Source organism: Balaenoptera acutorostrata, chromosome 4 (assembly GCF_949987535.1).
Source record: "Balaenoptera acutorostrata chromosome 4, mBalAcu1.1, whole genome shotgun sequence".
Lineage (NCBI taxonomy): Eukaryota > Metazoa > Chordata > Mammalia > Artiodactyla > Balaenopteridae > Balaenoptera > Balaenoptera acutorostrata.
The window spans coordinates 135961490-135982040 of NC_080067.1; the positions used below are offsets into that span (position 1 = coordinate 135961490).

At 36.3% G+C, this 20551-nt stretch overlaps 1 protein-coding gene across 2 annotated transcripts in view; it reads right to left on the bottom strand.

Moving 5' to 3' along the window:
• Positions 1-20551, bottom strand: part of LTN1 (listerin E3 ubiquitin protein ligase 1) — a 72245-nt gene that overhangs the window by 31276 nt on the left and 20418 nt on the right. For both annotated transcript variants that reach the window (XM_057545327.1, XM_007173807.3), the window contains 10 exons: positions 14715-14888; positions 13516-13706; positions 12646-12781; positions 10987-11796; positions 10419-10460; positions 7712-7901; positions 6944-7183; positions 5950-6103; positions 5015-5159; positions 4367-4553 (listed from right to left, as the gene is read on the bottom strand). In XM_057545327.1, the coding sequence (XP_057401310.1) occupies positions 4367-4553; positions 5015-5159; positions 5950-6103; positions 6944-7183; positions 7712-7901; positions 10419-10460; positions 10987-11796; positions 12646-12781; positions 13516-13706; positions 14715-14888 (2269 nt within the window). The remainder of the gene's footprint in view (positions 1-4366; positions 4554-5014; positions 5160-5949; positions 6104-6943; positions 7184-7711; positions 7902-10418; positions 10461-10986; positions 11797-12645; positions 12782-13515; positions 13707-14714; positions 14889-20551) is intronic.

Genomic DNA, 20551 nt, shown 5'->3' on the forward strand with positions numbered 1-20551 from the left:
TTAATGCACAGAAATCTCTTGCATTCCTATACACTAATGATGAAAAATCTGAAAGAGAAATTATGGAAACACTCCCATTTACCATTGCAACAAAAAGAATAAAATACCTAGGAATAAACCTACCTAGGGAGACAAAAGACCTGTATGCAGAAAACTATAAGACACTGATGAAAGAAATTAAAGATGATACCAACAAATGGAGAGATATACCATGTTCTTGGATTGGAAGAATCAACATTGTGAAAATGAGTATACTACCCAAAGCAATCTACAGATTCAATGCAATCCCTATCAAATTACCAATGGCATTTTTTACGGAGCTAGAACAAATCATCTTAAAATTTGTATGGAGACACAAAAGACCCCGAATAGCCAGAGCAGTCTTGAGGCAAAAAAATGGAGCTGGAGGAATCAGACTCCCTGACTTCAGACTATACTACAAAGCTACAGTAATCAAGACAATATGGTACTGGCACAAAAACAGAAACATAGATCAATGGAACAAGATAGAAAGCCCAGAGATTAACCCACGCACCTAGAGTCAACTAATCTATGACAAAGGAGGCAAAGATATACAATGGAGAAAAGACAGTCTCTTCAATAAGTGGTGCTGGGAAAACTGGACAGCTACATGGAAAAGAATGAAATTAGAATACTCCCTAACACCATACACAAAAATAAACTCAAAATGGATTAGAGACCTAAATATAAGACTGGACACTATAAAACTCTTAGAGGAAAACATAGGCAGAACACTCTATGACATAAATCACAGCAAGATCTTTTTTGATCTACCTCCTAGAGTAATGGAAATAAAAACAAAAATAAACAAGTGGGACCTAATGAAACTTCAAAGCTTTTGCACAGCAAAGGAAACCATAAACAAGACCAAAAGACAACCCTCAGAATGGGAGAAAATATTTGCAAATGAATCAACGGACAAAGGATTAATCTCCAAAATATATAAACAGCTCATTCAGCTCAATATCAAAGAAACAAACACCCCAATCCAAAAATGGGCAGAAGACCTAAATAGACATTTCTCCAAAGAAGACATACAGACGGCCACGAAGCACATGAAAAGATGCTCAACATCACTAATTATTAGAGAAATGCAAATCAAAACTACAATGAGGTATCACCTCACTCCTGTTAGAATGGGTATCATCAGAAAATCTACAAACAACAAATGCTGGAGAGGGTGTGGAGAAAAGGGAACCCTCTTGCACTGTTGGTGGGAATGTAAATTGATACAGCCACTATGGAGAACAATATGGAGGTTCCTTAAAAAACTAAAAATAGAATTACCATATGACCCAGCAATCCCACTACTGGGCATATACCCAGAGAAAACTGTAATTCAAAAAGACGCATGCACCCGAATGTTCATTGCAGCACTATTTACAATAGCCAGGTCATGGAAGCAACCTAAATGCCCATCAACAGACGAATGGATAAAGAAGATGTGGTACATATATACAATGGAATATTACTCAGCCATAAAAGGGAACGAAATTGAGTCATTTGTGGGGACGTGGATAGAGCTAGAGACTGTCATACAGAGTGAAGTAAGTCAGAAAGAGAAAAACAAATATCGTATATTAATGCATGTATGTGGAACCTAGAAAAATGGTACAGATGAGCCAGTTTGCAGGGCAGAAGTTGAGACACAGATGTAGAGAATGGACATATGGACACCAAGGGGGGAAAACTGTGGTGAGGTGGGGATGGTGGTGTGCTGAATTGGGCGATTGGGATTGACATGTATACACTGATGTGTATAAAACTGATGCCTAATAAGAACCTGCAGTATAAAAAAACAAACAAAACAACTAATACTAAACTTTCATTGGGTTATTTGTATGGAAATATGTTAATATAAATGTTTCAGACATTACATGAAATTTCTAAAAATCTTATATTTGTATTTGTATGGAAATATGTATGGAAATATGTTAATATAAATGTTTCAGACATTACATGAAATTTCTAAAAATCTTATATTTGTATTTGTATGGAAATATGTATGGAAATATGTTAATATAAATGTTTCAGACATTACAGGAAACGTCTAAAAATCTTATATGTTCTGGTATAATGTTATAAGTAATAATCCTAGTTATTACTTTAAAATGTATATCTCAGAAATAACTAATTTTCTTGTCAACTGCGTTATTATGAACTTTCATCAAATCTTTAACCATGGTCATTTTTAAGTCTTTTGTCATTTACAGACAGTTCTGGGTGTACTCTGATGATTTTGCAAATATGTTCCTATAAAAGGGTTTCATCTTCAAGAAATTCATGGAAAAGACTCTGACAAGTACAGGTTTCTGGTAACTGACTGTACTGCTGAACTGAATGAATAAGCATTTTCAGAACTCTAATGAAAAACTGATGAACTCATAAAAGTGCTAACAAAAGATCAAGATGAAAAAAAAGAAATTAATTACATGGGACTGAGTGAACTGATGAGGATGAGTATAATTTTTGTGACTTTCTGTCTGAATTAAAAAAAAAAAATCCCACAAGGACTCAGAGGAAAAGAATATACAAATCAATTTTCAGTGCAAAGTAAAGGAGCTGTTACAGTGGAGGATTACTGGACTGAATGTCAATATTATGACATAGTATAAGTGTGTTTCATGTTTGGTAATTGCAATCATTGTTGCTTTTGTTGTGGTCATCCATGTACAATGCTTGGTGTCAGTCTATTTATCTCTTGTAAAAATAAAATACAGTGTGTGTGTGTGGAAAAAAAAAAAATATAATCCTAGCAGAACATTCTAACAACCTGAATATTTGATAAACAACTTATCTCCTGACTGACCAAATAAAATAAAACTTACTGTAAAAAAAAAAAAAAAAAATCTATGAACTGATTTTCAACTATTTGATGTTCAAGTATAATGAAATGAAATACCTGATACGGGGAACTAAGATCCCACGTGCCGCATAGCGCAGTAAGTAAGTTAGTTAAGTAAGTAAGTAAGTAAGTAAATAAATAAATAAATAAATAAAATATCTATGAACTGATTTTCAACTATTTGATGTTCAACTATAATGAAAGCTGAGAATACCTGATACAATATATCACTCCTCTCCCAAACATTACTTGGTCCGTTTTCTGATTAGTTAAGAATGTGACAGTAACCTAAGTTATTAGAGACAGATACTGGAAGAATCTTCCTACTATTTTTGCCACAAATGATAAGAAGTTGCATCCAGGATAAACAACTATGGGACCCAAGACCTGAGAAGTTCAAGTCAATGTGTTAAGAAATGGGAGAGAGCATGATCTAGTACACAGGGCATGGGCCTTGGTGACAGACTAGTCTGGATTCAAATGAGCTGCACACATCGTCATCAGCTAGGATAATACAAATCTACCTCATGGGACTACTGTGAGAATTAAATGACCAAGTATCACAAAACCTGGCATGTCACAGGTTTTCAATACATAATTAGTCACAACTCTCTTTTATAAAGCCAGGTATGGATTTTGGAGTTAGAAGACTTGAAACCTGGTTCAAAAATCAAATCCCATCCCTTGCAAGTTCCAGATAAGAAAAACAAAAATTATTACTCTAATTTCCATGTTGTTTTTGGACAGATTCACTCTGTGAGTAAAGTAAACAGCAGGCTCATCTCCTTGACCTCAACTGCATGTGGAGTTTGCTCACCACGAGAGATGTTCCAGCTTTCTTCCACAGGGCACAATATTCTCCTACGCTAGTAACTGTACTCAGCTGAGGGCTCACAATCAAGACTGATACAGGAATTATGCAAGTCCTCCACCTTTCAGGCCATTTTGTACAGGTCACACTGCTACCTACAATTCTACACCATTTCCTGGAATGGGGGAATTTTTAAATCCTTTTGAAATTCAACATTTGAAGCTCCACTTGCTGGGAAAAAAATTATAGCCCTATACAAAGGTAGATTGATTCAAAAATTAATTGAAAATTCAGAATCCTTGATGAAACACAAGACTCATTTAACCATTTTCTTTAGGGTTATGTGCCATAGGATATGCTTATACTGATGTCATGCCAGCTAGAGTAACATCTTCTACCAAATTCTGCTCTATTGCTAACAAGACTACAGCAAGATATTCAGTATGATTCCATTTGATTTGCAATTTAACATTCATCTCTTAAGTGTCCTCAAGTTTCTCATTGCTAAAATAATTAAAAGGAGCTGAGGATTTTTGATTCTTTAAAGATTTAGATTGAAGTATAATCAAAATTATTTCAAAATTACATTTTAATTACTTCAAGATTTATGTTTATATGTATTTATCTGAATACTCATATATACTTACTTATGTTTATATGTATTTACCTGAATGCTCATATATACTTACTTATTTTCTCAAGCTCATTATTTTCTAGGACTATTTCCTTTTTCAGTGCAACTAATACCATTTTGCTCAATAATGCTGAAGTACACAAATGGCTGGGAAGTTTCTTTGTATCTTGTTCTTTAAAATCTGTTTTGAAACACTCATAATTCAAACTCAGTCTTCCTTCTAAAAGAGGTCTATGCAACCACTGTAAAAAAAAATACATTAAATTATACACAAAAGCATTCAACAGTTCAATTAATTACTACCTCTGCAATTAAGAAGGGAACAAAAATAAAGTTATTAAAATATCTTCAAAATGTTATTAGAATAACTTCAAAAATGAAGCTATTGCTAGTTTACTAGTAAAACCACAGAAGCCTAGAAGTTTGGTTTCTACGAACAGAAATGATCAATGTGTGTGTTTCTTTAGGATTCCTTCAGGACCGAACAAGGTCTTATTTACCTTGTACCATGGCAACTGCCAAGTGTCAACTGGTATCTTGCAAAGAGCAAACACCCAACACAGGAGCATTCAAAGGCAGAAACACAAAGTAAGATACTCATTTCATTTACTTTTTTTCTTCCCCAGAATAAAATTAAAATATTTAAGCTTGCATGAAATCCAAACTTCAGAATAAAATAAGTACTCTCCAATCTCAAACATACCTGCATAGGAAGAGACTGTCTCATCTTTTCCCATTCGCTGTTGTCTGGCATTACACTTCCAATATAAACTCCCAGAAGATAAGTATCTTCACTCTCTAGAAGCGCATTTAGCAAATCATCAACAGCAGACAATAGAACCTGAAGACTGCAAATAATGCAAATAACTTAACCACTGCAGTTATGTTATAACCAATTTGAACACCCTGGTATACATTAAATACCCTACGGCAGGTAACAGTTTACCTGAACAAAAAAGACAATTCAAAATAAAAGTAAATGGCCCCTCCACCCTCCCCTCGTGACTAACACACAATCAAACAGGGGACTTTATCCAACATTTTATAATTGAAATCAAGTGCTGCTTCTATTTCAGAATGAAGGGGAATGACCTATTTCAGATCAGATATTTCTGAAATATAGCTACTTTATTCCATGAAAAGAGCATGATAATCAGAAAATGGTTTAACCCAACCCCAGTAGCTCTGGATGCATTCTCTTAGTTTTCATTTTTATGTATGGATTTAGGCATGAGATGTGAAATACATCTGCAATCCAACCCCTTACAACAGTGGCTACCAGACTCCCCCAAAAAATAAACAATGAAGGACAATCACTGTCCGTGGTGGCCGTAAGAGTTTACGGTTACAATCCATAACAGCCTAAGACACAGGGCAGCACCCCTATCACATCACTGACCATCAATTATTATGGTCAGAACAAATCACTCTCCAATTAATTGAGCTTAAATGGATGATCATTAAACAAAATCCTTTTGAAAAAATCTGTTTGGATCTTCCCTTAGAATCCTGTAGATTTCTTACATAACAAACACGTCATTTTTCATAGGCACTCACACTAATCATGGAATCTTATTAATAAGGACAATGATCAATTATTAAAGAGATACTCTGCAACTGAGCACAAAAAAAGGTTACCTTGTGATATCCAATGATGAAGACTGAACTTGGTTTTTCAGCCACAGAGCAGATAAACGTAGGAAGGTACTCTGTTTATATGTGTCACCAGTTTGATGGACCAATAAATTCACACCAGAGAGCCATGTATTTTTCAGTTTACTGATAAGAAAGTCTAAAATCAAGATGTCAACAGTGATTCATAATCCCTATGAAGTAACTATCATCGGTACAAAATGTCTGAAAGAACTCATTGCAGATCTGAGATTTTTAAGGTACCATTAAGAAAACATAAAATTACTATTCAATGGCTAAAACAAAATAACTATGTCATAAATATGCAATAATATAAGCTAACTCATGCCATATAAATGTAAAAATGCTAAGATTTTTAAAGTCAGCTTTTTTCTGCTCTGAACTTATTTATAAGAGAGTTGCCCTTCTGGAGATATGAAAAATATTATACCTTTTCCAAATAGAAAAGTTAGTATTAAAGAAAGGGTTGGGGAGGAGGGCTCTCCATTAACAGCATTTTTTTTTTCAACAGTATTTTTTACATTCCTTTCACAAATAACTCTGAATTAACACATAAGACAGGAATATAGTCCTTAAAAAGGCAATCTCAATTTCATTTTACTATACACCAAGATTGAATGTCTTTAACTATAAGAGAAGAAGGTATTCACGTCCCCCTTTATGAATATGGAAACTGAGGCATCAAGAAATTAAGCAACTTGCGAGAGTTACTGAGTGAAGGAGCTAAGATTCTAACTCATCTATCATGGCCCCTTCCAAAACCATTTCCTTGATATCAAGTAAAAACTTTAGATATAATGTCTACATACATCTTTAACTTGGTTTCTAAAGCTGCAAGTGTTTAAGATTTGTAGTCCTTTACTCAAAACGCTTTCAAAGTTCAAACACATTATGATTCAATTAATAAAGCCTGGGCACTTACACTATGAAGGTCAGAGCCGGAGATTCCCAACAAAACATTTGAGCAGTAGGCTATTACCTGGCAAATGTGTTTTTTCTTTGCTCTCAGCACACAACTGAAAGAGAGTTAACAATAAATCTTCAGACGGTGGCATTAGCAAACATCCTTTCGCTGAGCTGAAATAGTTACGGGCCACATCACAGATAAAAGACACTGATGAGTCATTATTTTCAGCTTCTGACAATTTCTTTGCTTTGGATAAAGTTTCATGAAGTTTAACAATAATTCTTTCAACATACACTTCTCCAATCAAGTAATCTACAGAAAAAAATTCAAACAGACAAAATACAAGAAATATTAACAGTGTGTTTTCCTTTCTTTAATCTTTGTTTTTAATTTTTTAACCAGTGTATTTTAATACTTTACTTTGGGTTAACATTCCACCTTGGTCTCTCCATGTGTTTTTTTCTTAAAGAAAAAAAGGTGTTTATGTTTTAGATAAAAGAAAATCACATCAACAAATCAATCTGTTCCCCACGCATAAAAGCCCTCACATTAAAAAAAAGCTGTTTTAAATTAAGTAAAAAAGCAATGCTAGACAAAATTAGAGTGAATGGCTAAATTCAAAACCCTTTAAAATATAAAACTAAAAGTATTAAATATCTTCCAAGTCATGTTACAGAGATTTATAAACATTTAGGGTGCTTACAAAATTCAGATATTTGAGTGAACTAAATCTTGTTATTCTCAAATAATATTATGCAAACTGAGCAGCACGGAATCCTCCCAAAAGGTGAAAAAACTACTCCCTCCCTACTAAAAAACAAAAGCCATACTTTTACCTACCATTTTTAACATGTTGGGATAATACCAAGCTTAAAAGAGACCATCTTTCTGAGAAGTAAGATTCAGAAGATACTGTGGATTCCAAGTCCTTATTACAAAGATGATCTGCCAAGGTTACCAATTTCTCGCCAAGGATATCTCCTTTTAGCCAAGGAGTTACTAAAGCATGTTTATCTGAATTAGAACATGCCTAAAACCATAAAATTAAAGCAAAGATTAGAAGCAAGATCAAAAAGTAGACTTGCCAAAATATTACTTGTACCATATTACCTCCTTTCATCATCATGGCCTCAACATCATCCCCCATGCCTCCTCCTCAAGTTCTAAGAAGGCTGGTATCTTCCCTATTCCCCACTAAGCCTTGCTTATGTACGCTTCCATGCTTTGTTCATGCTATCTTCCCAACCATAAATATTCCCCCTCTTCTCTATTTATCAAAATCACATCCATTACTTGAGATTCAGTATAAATCCCCCCTGCTTTGTGAACTCTCCCCCATCCATGCCAGCCCATACTCATCACTGCTTTTCTCTGAATCTCTAGAGCACTTACTGGGTTGTATTATTATTTATAATGTTTCATCTGTGTATGTCTTGTTTCCAATGAGACTGTAAGTTCCTTGAGAGCAGAGACTGTCTTAAACTTCTTTGATACCTGCTATCAACACTGCAGATATGTTCAATGAATAATGAATGAACTTTAAAGACGGATTTTAAAATCCTCTAAAATATTAAATTTTTTTCATTAATTTTGCTAAAATTAAAGAACAATTAACATACAATAGTGGTAAATTACTTCAATATGAACAATGGGACTTATCATTTGCCCAAATTTTCTGAAATAGTTACTGGGGCAGATAGCTGACAGCAACTGGTTTATTTTCATGGGGTGGGGAAGCAAGGAAAAAAACTGTAAATCCACCCCCAAAAGCATGGTGATCCATGTTCCCAGAGCTTCTTTTGGTTTAAGGGCTGAGAAGAAAGGAATTTGCAACTTGGCTCATTTCAAAGCAATCTGGAAAAAAAAAAAAATCCACGTGCAGATTGGGTAGTGCCCCCAAAACTGTTTCATCTCCTTATTTAAAAAACTGTAGGTAATGAGAGCTTCCATTTTAACCCAACCTTTACCACTATTCTGGCTTTATGACCTTAGACAAAGCTCTTAACCAACCTGGGCCTATTTCCTAATTTGAAAAATGAAGATTAACTTAGAAAATCTCTAAGGTTCTTTCTGGTTACAAAAGTCAGGTTTGTTTTTAAGGAAGCTGACTTTAGGACTCTACTCATAAAGTATGAGGTTGCATAAAAACAAGAAAAACTAGAATTTAGATAGCTATAATATTGGTTTTCCTAAGACAGCTTACCAAATAAAACCAATCTATTTTATAGAATCCTACAGAATCCAAAAGGCAAACTTCTGAATAAAATGTCTCTCAGGTTATTAAGACATGAAGTCCAACTTCTCAATGTTTTAACATATCCACAGAAAGAATCTAACAGGGGTTAGGGAGACTAGTTAGTCACAGAAGTACAGGAAGCAAACACTGGCTATGAACTGCCAAACACTGCCCAGGAAGAGGAGTCTTCTAAACAGATGTGCCTGAACTACTGGCAGGTACATTCCTAAGTTGGAAATGGATATATCAATCTTTATCTTATCAAATTATTAACTATATACTTTTGCTCTGATTCTAGACTTATCAAGCAGCTTTCTCATAATCTGGCTTTTCTTGTAGCCTGCCTATAGGGAGAGGAGGTACTGAATAAAGTAATTCAAATGGTGTGTCTAGTAAGTTATATTTCCCATTGAAAAAGAGTAAATTAATACTCTGTATTTATTTTGTAAAAATAAACTACTGGGGGAAATAGGGAGTTATTGTTTAATGGGTATAGTTTCTATTTTACAAGGTGAAAAAGTTCTGGAGATTGGTTGCACAATAATGTGAATGAACACTACTGAACTGTACACTTAGAAATGGTTACTATGGCAAATTATATGTTTTTTCAACATAATTTAAAAAGACAGAAAAAAAGAAACTTGTAAATTAGTTATGTATGTAAAATTTTAAAATAATGAAAAAATTCTTTAAGAAAAGGAAGACTTTTAGGCAGCTAGTCATAACATTTCTATGGTTGGAAAAGTGTTATGTTATATCATTTACATCTTCATTAGGAAAGAATACTTAAGCCATTTAAAAATTTTTCTGAATTATGTTCCTTGATTTCTTTTTATTATTCTCATCACTAATTTTCTTACTTAGTCAAATGGCAATTAAATAAAGGTGGGAAGACTTTAGTTTGCCTGTATAGTATTCCAGGGTAAAACAAACTTAATATCCTGATGCGTTCTACTCAAAGCTAAAACCATTCAATCCTTTCTACAGAAGAAAAAATAACTAGGATAACAGCAGAAACCTTAGTTTAAAAGATAAACTAAGATAAATGTTTAACTCTTCCTTTGTTACCCAGTAGGGAAGAGACACTGGATCTTCCAGAACCTGTTCATTCTTCCCTGATATTCCTAACCAGAAAAATAATACTATAGAAAGCTGAACACCATGTCTTCTCAAATTATGAGAAGAAAGTGACAATAATAAGGAAATTCTCTAACAGAGACTCCTGATCACATACCATTATGTGAATATAGCTGTGGTTTCATTTTTCTATACTTATAAATACAAAAAAAAAGAGAAAAATCTCTAAGATACCTTTTCAATGACCTGAAGCATAGAATTCCATTTCAGATCCACCTAAAAGAAGAAAAAGAGAAACAATCTGCTAGAAAAAACAGTAACTGGTAAAACTTTTTATTAGTAAATGAAGTGACCATGGAACCACTACAAAACTAAAACATTTTTTTAGCGAGTCCAGCTTTAAAAAGTATGGACTGAAAGAACTTACCCTTTTATTACCAAGCTTTTGTCATCTTAACATATTTACTCTTACTGAACAGCTACCCAGAAGTCTCACATACTTCCCAATCCCAATCAAGAATATATTGTCTTTAAACTGACATTCATAGTTAAGAAACAATCCCAAAATAACCCCCACAGAGGTCTCGTTCTACTCATCCATAATCAGTGTGCCAGTGTAAACCATTATAGTTTAAAAAGATACAGGGAACTCCCTGGTGATCCAGTGGTTAGGGCTCCATGCTTCCACTGTAGGGGGCACAGGTTTGATCCCTGCCTGGGGAACAAAGATCCTGCATGCAGGCATGCATGAATGAATGAATAAATAAATAAATGAAAATAAAAAGATACAGAACAGTAATACCTCAATTAGATCATCCAAGACAGCTTTTCGTTCCATATGATTATCACAGCAACAAAGGGCACTGTACAAAATGTCCACCAAGAAACCAGCATCCTTCCTTTGATCTTCATTTAGCCAACCTATTACTTTCTGGTATAAAAACTGTATTGCGGGATTTTTTTGTGCAAGTTTGGCTATTTCAAGAGGCTTGGCTTTGACAATACTCTGTTTTTCATCACCTAATAGCACTTTAAATACTTGGCTTGAAGAGAAGGAGTTGAGCAGAGAGGAAAGAAACCTTAGATGTTGCTCCGACTTTTGTTCATTGACATAATTAACACTCATTTCTGCTAGTTTACAGACTAAGTCTTCCAAAGGTTTTTTCCTTAGGGGTGATAAAAGGTCTGAGCAACTGTGAGTGAGAGAAGGTTCAGCCATTAATTCAGAGCCTTCACTATTCTCTCCTTCTGAGGAGACATATTTCTCATTCTCTTTATTACTTTTGGGCATCTCATCAGCAAATCTAACCTTACCAACGTTTTTTTTATTTAACTTCAAGGAGCTCTTTGGCTTCTGAAGGACCTGTAATAGGTTAGAAACACCCAAAACTGACTTAACATCGGCTTCTGGCTCACTGATTTTCTCAACACAGATCTCTGACAGTCTTTCCCAGAAATTCAGTAGCACTTTCTCCAAATTGTAAGCTGTTTTATCATCTTTATCCAAATCTGCTTTGGCTTCCCATGAACTTAAAGTTTCTGCCAAATGGTTAAATAGCTGCCCATCTTGCAATCTTGGGTCTTTGAGAACTGCATCAATAAAAGGAATCAACTGAAAGAGAAGGTAGAAATATTAAAGTTCAGTTTTCAGGGAAAATAAAATTTAAACAAGGTATTTGTAAAACATTATAAATTTTCATATTTAATAACTGAAAAACATGAATTTTTTTCCCAGAACTATGAAAAGAGTTAATTTGAACCTGAAAATCATCTTCATATCATTCAAAGAGCCTAACGATTTCACTGTATCCCCCCGAATTACTTATTTTTTATGATATAATTGACCAAGATCATTGGTCATCAACTCTTTGCATCTTCTGAACTTATTCAAAGTTTTTTCCTTTTTTCTAAACCAATATGAAAGACATACAGGACCCACAGAATTCAGTGCTTTCTCTTAAATTACAAAGATAAGAGAAATTAACTATCTGAGACATCAACTAGGATCTGGGCTTATATAATCATATTAATTAATTTCCTACCATAAGGAACCATATTCCAGGACCTGCTCTCATCACTAGTTCTAAAAGCCAAGCACAATTGCTCACAAAAGGATAAATGTACTACATATTTTAGAAGGAAGAAGATGATTATAATATAAACTAAAATACAAAATGTTGAAAATTGCATCTTCTAAATTGTTTTGCATTGCAACTCTCTAAAACAGAGTTTGTACAACCAGAGAGTGACTAGTACTTAGGCATTATGGTATTATGCTAACAACTAACAATACAGAAATTTTCATTTATTGGTCAGCAATACACATTACCTAATTTGTAAATCATAAAAATGAAATCTTTACAAGGAAGGCTAATTAATAAAAATGGCAACAAGACACAATGAGCTTGATTCTTTATAGTTAGTGTGCAAAGGCACTGATGATTTTTTACATTATAAATACCTGATCATTGACGAGCATCTCTTCTATCTCTTCCTCACCTAAGTTTTGCTGCATTATAAAACGTAAGCATTCAAAAAAAGCAGATACTACTGCTGAGCACTCTGAAAAGCTGGTTTTGGTTCTTTCTGTTGATAGCCTAAGAAATAATAAATACCTGTGGCTTACTCCTTCATGAAAAAGAAAATAAGCAATACAAAAACACCAAAATAAAGGCATGAAAAAGAATTTCTAAAAATAAAATTCTTCAATGAAAAACTAAGAACAACCAAAATACAGCCTAATTAGATTATAAACTTGAAGAACTATGAAAAATAGCATATCTTCAAAAATGTTTCAACAGAAGATAACATATTTATTTTCTATTCATGAACCAATCCACCTGCAAATTTCAAAGAGAGGACTTAACCAAATAAAGACAATACTGTAGGGGAAAAAAAAATTTTTAATCATTAATAAGACCGGGTATCTTTTACTAAGTTCAACAAATACACTGAAATGACGTTTTAAGTGTGACTTTAAACAGCTATTATATTTAAGTTAATGGAAAAGTTCACTGGTTCATTTTCTGCACTCAGGCATTTGTATTTATCAACATACCAAAAAATGGGTCATTGAAAAAGAGCCTATTTCCACCTAAAGGCCTTGCCATAATTTATCTCACTTTCTGCTGCATACTACCACTGAAGTCTTGAAAGTACCCAAAAAAAGAATTCCAATTGTAATTCTCTGAAAATTTCAAAAGTGTTTAATGAACAGCAAAACAATTTGGGGAAATTTACATATGACAATAACAAGTATGTCGTTCTGCCCATTTATGAAAATAAGAAAAAATCTATTTTGCTTTAAAGGTCAAGAATTTAAATTCCTTACCCTGCAACTAGGGAGGTGAGAAAATTTTTGAAGAAATCCAACTTTGGATCTGTAACAGACTGAGGGAGTTTGCTGATAAATGGCAGAAGATAAGGATATATGACAGCAGCCAGACCCCGACCTCCTTCACGAACCATAGCTGACAGCTTGGGAAACACACTTTTTTTTGCATTTACATGAAGCCAACAGTCCTTACCAAAAAAAAAAAAAAAAAAAGATTATAATAATAATTAGAGATCATAAACATACATTTCCCAATTAAGAGAGAAGACACATAGACTCTCAAAAATAAAAATCAAGTATTCTACCTAAAGAGGGTCAAAATCTCTCACCACCATTAAAAACTAGAAGTCTGAAATTATAAGAAATTTATTACATTTAGTAATTATGTATACAACATGCTTCCAGGACAATATTGATCAGAAATAACTATTTAGGGACTTCCCTGGTGGTCCAGTGGTAAAGAAACCACCTTACAATGCAGGGGACGTGGGTTCAGTCCCTGCTCAGGGAACTAAGATCCCACATGCTACAGGGCAACTAAGCCCGCATACCACAAATACTGAGCTCGCGCACCTCAACTAGAGAGCCTGTGTGCAGCAAACTACAGAGCTTGCCCACACTTGAACCCATGCGCCACAACTACAGAGCCCACACGCCCTGGAGCCTGCGCACCACAACTAGAGAAGAGAAGACAACCCGCACGCCACAACTAGAGAGAAGCCCGCACACAGCAACGAAAGATCCTGCATGCCTCAATGAAGATCCCGCGTGCTGCAACTAAGGCCTGAGGCAGCCAAAAAAGAAGTAATATTTAACTGAAAAGATTTCTATAAAAGCTGCTTTCTAAACAAGTTAAAAAAAAAAGAAAAAAAAAAAAGCTGCTTTCTAAAAGGGACAGCAATATTTAATCTTAAATATAAGATTCAGATATGTTGATTTCATGGGGCCATATAAGTTTAAAGGATAATTGATATTGACTAAACTGAAAGTAAAATAAAAATGCTATATCATTTTATAGTCAGTTTAAGATTTATACAAAGTTTTGGATTAAATATTTTATTCCCAAGAAAGCATTTTTCTAGCAAGTTTTAAATATTATAATCTGATAGGCTCTCTCACATGGTATCTAAGGCTTCTAAAATACAACTAAGAAGACAAATATTCCCAGATGTACTAAATGTACCTCTTTAACTTACCTCAATAGTTGTAAGTGTGTAAAGCACAGCTTCCCAGAGAGCAGGGCATACAATGGGGTCACTGTCATCAATGCTAAGAAGGACAGATGGGCTCACTTTGGATGCTTCATCTTTCATCAACTGTGGAGTACGCTGGCACAAAGCAGAAACTAACTCAAAATAGGCTGAGCGGATCTGAAAGAAAAAAATGGAAAGCTGAATTAAACTAAAGCCTAGTCAAGGTATGATAAAATTTTATTTATGGTAATGGCAAGTAGGCTATTCATACTAACCCTTCCATTAATAAAACTAAAAGGGCTAGAAAAAATACTTTTTAAAAATCTTAAGAACACCACAGGGCTGAAGAGACATTAGGAATTACCAAGCCAAAAGTGAAGGCAGAAAGAATTCAACTTTCTATTTCTTTGGCTCAAGCAAATACAAATCCTCGGTAGTGTAAGAAGCCTTCATTTGGGGGCTCAAATTATCCCTATGAATATACTAGTCAGCACAAAATTAAATACAGCCAAACAAAAAATAAGACACCATGAGCCACGATGCAGAACCAAAAGATAACACAGAGACCTGAGACTTTAAATCTTGTAATTATCTATCAGTAACAAACTCCATATCAACAATGTTTATTATATTTAAAGAAACAAAAGTTTAAAGAAATTTAAAGGGAAAAGGATCTTACAAAAAGCACAGCAGATCTGAAAAAGAACCAAGCACAATTCCTAAAGTAAAAATACACAAATAAACAAGAGCACAATTCATAGTTTAAGAGCATCATACTCAACATTAAGAGTCTACAACTATTTCCATTAAAGTAAGAAACAAGAAAAGGATGCCTGCTATCACCACTTCTACTCAACATGGTACTGAGAACCTAATTAATACAGAGAAAAGGGGAAAAAAAGAAACTAGAAAGTAACCCAAATTACTGTTTATAATCATAGCAAAATAAAAGGCTATAAAAAATATTCCAAAAACTCTAAAGACAGGACTTCCCTGGTGGCACAGTGGTTAAGAATCTGCCTGCCAATGAAGGGGACATGGGTTCGAGCCCTGGTCTGGGAAGATCCCGCATGCCATGGAGCAACCAAGCCCGTGCACCACAACTACTGAGCCCGCACGCCACACTGAAGCCCGTGTGCCTAGAGCCCATGCTCTGCAAAAAGAGAAGCCACCGTAATGAGAAGCCCACGCACTGCAATGAAGAATAGCCCCCACTCGCAGCAACTAGAGAAAGCCCACGTGTAGCAATGAAGACCCAAAGCAGCCAAAAAATAAATTAATCAATTTTTTAAAAATTTAGGAAAAGAAAATCTAAAGACAAATTAATAAGAACAGGAGGAGGAGGAGCTTCAAGATGGCAGAAGAGTAAGATGTGGAGATCACCTTCCTCCTTACAAATACATCAGAAATACATCTACATGTGGAACAACTCCTACAGAACACCTACTGAACGCTGGCAGAAGACCTCAGACTTCCCAAAAGGCAAGAAACTCTCCACGTACCTGGGAAGGGCAAAAGAAAAAAGAAAAAACAGAGACAAAAGAATAGGGACGGAAAAAAAAAAAAAAAAAAAAAAAAAAAGAATAGGGACGGGACCTGCGCCAGTGGAAAGAGAGCTGTGAAGGAGGAAAGATTTCCACACACTAGGAAGGCCGTTCGTGGGTGGAGACTGCCGGTGGCGGAGGGGGGGAGCTTTGGAGCTGCGGAGGATAGCGCAGCAACGGGGGTGCGGAGGGCAAAGCAGAGAGATTCCCGCACAGAGGATCGGTGCCAACCAGCACTCAGCAGCCTGAGAGGCTTGTCTGCTCACCCGCCAAGGCGGGCGTGGGCTGGGAACTGAGGCTCAGGTTTCGGTCAGATCCCAGGGAGAGGACTGGGATTGGCTGCGTGAACACAGACTGAAGGGGGGCTAGTGCGCCACAGCTAGCCGGGAGGGAGTCTGGGAAAAGGTCTGGAGCTGTGGAACAGGCAAGAGACTTTTTCTTGCTTCTGTGTTTTGTGGTGCGCGAGGAGAGGGGATTCAGAGCGCCGCTTAAAGGAGCTCCAGAGACGGGTGCGAGCAGTGGCTATCAGCGCCGACCCCAGAGACGGGCATGAGACGCTAAGGCTGCTGCTGCCGCCACCAAAAAGCCTGTATGCAAGCACAGGTCACCATCCACACCTCCCCTCCCGGGAGCTTGTGCAGCCCGCCACTGCCAGGGTCCCGTGATCCAGGGACAACTTCCCCAGGAGAACACAAGGCGCGCCTCAGGCTGTTGCAACGTCACGCTGGCCTCTGCCGCCACAGGCTCGCCCCGCATCCGTACCCCTCCCTCCCCCCGGCCTGAGTGACCCAGAGCCCCCGAATCAGCTGCTACTTTAAGCCCGTCCTGTCTGAGCAAAGAACAGATGCCCTCAGGCGACCTAACGCAGAGGCGGGGCCAAATCCAAAGCTGAACCCCAGGAGCTGTGCGAACAAAGAAGAGAAAGGGAAATATCTCCCAGCAGCCTCAGGAGCAGCAGATTAAATCTCCACAATCAACTTGACGTACCCTGCATCTGTGGAATACCTGAATAGACAAAGAATCATCCCAAATTGAGGAGGTGGACTTTGGGAGCAACGATATATATATATTTTTCCCTTTTTCTCTTTTTGTGAGTGTGTATGTGTATGCTTCTGTGTGTGATCTTGTCTGTATAGCTTTGCTTTTACCATTTGTCCTAGGGTTCTGTCTGTCCGTTTTTTTTTTTTTTTTTAAGTATAATTTTTAGCAATTGTTATCATTGGTGGATTTGTTTTTTGGTTTGGTTGCTCTCTTCTTTCTTTCTTTCCTTTTTTTTTAAAAAATTACTTAAAATAAAAAAAATTACTTAAAATAATTTTTTTAATAATTATTTTTTATTTTAATAACTTTATTTTACTTTATTTTATTTTATCTTCTTCTTTATTTCTATCTTTTATTTTCTCCCTTTTATTCTGAGCTGTGTGGATGACAGGCTCTTGGTGCTCCAGCCAGACATCAGGGCTGTGCCTCTGAGGTGGGAGAGCGAAGTTCAGGACACTGGTCCACAAGAGACCTCCCAGCTCCACATAATATCAAACGGTGAAAATCTCCCAGACATCTCCATCTCAACACCAAGACCCAGCTCCACTTAACGACCAGCAAGCTACAGTGCTGGACACCCTATGCCAAACAACTAGCAAGAAAGGAACATAACCCCATCCATTAGCAGACAGGCTTCCTAAATCATATTAAGGCCACAGACACCCCAAAACACACCACCAGACGTGGACCTGCCCACCAGAAAGATGAGATCCAGCCTCATCCACCAGAACACAGGCACTACTCCCCTCCACCAGGAAGCCTACACAACCCACTGAACCAACCTTAGCCACTGGGGACAGACACCAAAAACAACGGGAACTACGAACCTGCAGCCTGCAAAAAGGAGAACCCAAACACAGTAAGTTAAGCAAAGTGAGAAGAGAGAGAAACACACAGCAGATGAAGGAGCAAGGCAAAATCCCACCAGACCTAACAAATGAAGAGGAAATAGGCAGTGGACCTGAAAAAGAATTCAGAATAATGATAGTAAAGATGATCCAAAATCTTGGAATAGAATGGAGAAAATACAAGAAACGTTTAACAAGCACCTAGAAGGACTAAAGAGCAAACAAACAATGATGAACAACACGATAAATGAAATTAAAAATTCTCTAGAAGGGATCAATAGCAGAATAACTGAGGCAGAAGAATGGATAAGTGACCTGGAAGACAAAACAGTAGAAATAACTACTGTAGAGCAGAATAAAGAATAAAGAATGAAAAGAACTGAGGACAGTCTCAGGAAGACCTCTGGGACAACATTAAATGCACCAACATTCGAATTCTAGGGGTTCCAGAAGAAGAAGAGAAAAAGAAAGGGACTGAGAAAATATTTGAAGAGATTATAGTTGAAAACTTCCCTAATATGGCAAAGGAAATAGTTAATCAAGTCCAGGAAGCACAGAGAGTCCCATACAGGATAAATCCAAGGAGAAACACGCCAAGACACATATTAATCAAACTATCAAAAATTAAATGCAAAGAAAAAATATTAAAAGCAGCAAGGGAAAAACAACAAAAAACACACAAGGGAATCCCCATAAGGTTAACAGCTGATCTTTCAGCAGAAACTCTGCAAGCCAGAAGGGAGCGGCAGGACATATTTAAAGTGATGAAGGAGAAAAACCTACAACCAAGATTACTCTACCCAGCAAGGATCTCATTCAGATTTGACGGAAAAATTAAAACCTTTACAGACAAGCAAAAGCTAAGAGAATTCAGCACCAACAAACCAACTCTACAACAAATGCTAAAGGAACTTCTCTAAGCAAGAAACACAAGAGAAGGAAAAGATCTACAATAACAAACCCAGAACAATTATAAGATAATGGTAATAGGAACAAACATATTGATAATTACCTGAAATGTAAATGGATTAAATGCTCCAACCAAAAGACACAGACTAGCTCAATGGATACAAAAACAATACCTGTATATATGCTGTCTACAAGAGACACACTTCAGACCTAGGGACACACACAGACTGAAAGTGAGGGGATGGAAAAAGATATTCCATGCAAATGGAAATAAAAAGAAAGCTGGAGTAGCAATTCTCATATTGGACAAAATAGACTTTAAAACAAAGACTATTACAAGAGACAAAGAAGGACATTACATAATGATCAAGGGATCAATCCAAGAGGAAGATAGAACAATTGTAAATATTTATGCACCCAACATAGGAGCACCTCAATACATAAGGCAAAGACTAACAGCCATAAAAGGGGAAATCGACAGTAACACAATCATAGTAGGGGACTTTAACACCTCACTTTTACCAATGGACAGATCATCCAAAATGAAAATAAAAGGAAACACAAGCTTTAAGTGATACATTAAACAAGATGGACTTTATTGATATTTATAGGACATTCCATCCAAAAAAAACAGAATACACATTCTTCTCAAGTGCTCATGGAACATTCTCCAGGATAGATCATATCTTGGGTCACAAATCAAACCTTGGTAAATTTAAGAAAATTGAAAGCATATCAAGTATCTTTTCTGACAACAACGCTATGAGACTAGATATCAATTACAGGAAAAAATCTGTAAAAAATACAAACACATGGAGCCTAAACAATACACTACTTAATAACCAAGAGATCACTGAAGAAATCAAAGAGGAAATCAAAAAATACACAGAAACAAATGACAATGAAAACACGACAACCCAAAACTTATGGGATGCAGCAAAAGCAGTTCTAAGAGGGAAGCTTATAGCAATACAATCCTACCTTAAGAAACAAGAAACAGGGGTTTCCCTGGTGGTGCAGTGGTTAAGAATCAGCCTGCCAATGCAGGGGACACAGGTTCAAGCCCTGGTCCAGGAAGATCCCACATGCTGCAGAGCAACTAAGCCCGAGCGCCACAACTACTGAGCCTGCGCTCTAGAGCTCACGAGCCACAACTACTGAGCCCACGTGCCACAACTACTCAAGCCTGTGCACCTAAGCTGGTGCTCTGCAACAAGAGAAGCCAGGACAATGAGAAGCCTGCGCACCACAACGAAGAGTAGCCCCCACTCACCGCAACTAGAGAAAGCCCGCGCACAGCAATGAAGACCTAACACAGCCATAAATAAATAAATAAATAAATAAATAAATAAGTAAGTAAATTAATTAATTAATTTAAAAAAAAAGAAAGAAACAAGAAACATTTCATATAAACAACCTAACCTTACACCTAAAGCAATTAGAGAAAGAACAACAAAAAAACCCCAAAGTTAGCAGAAGGAAAGAAATCATAAAGACC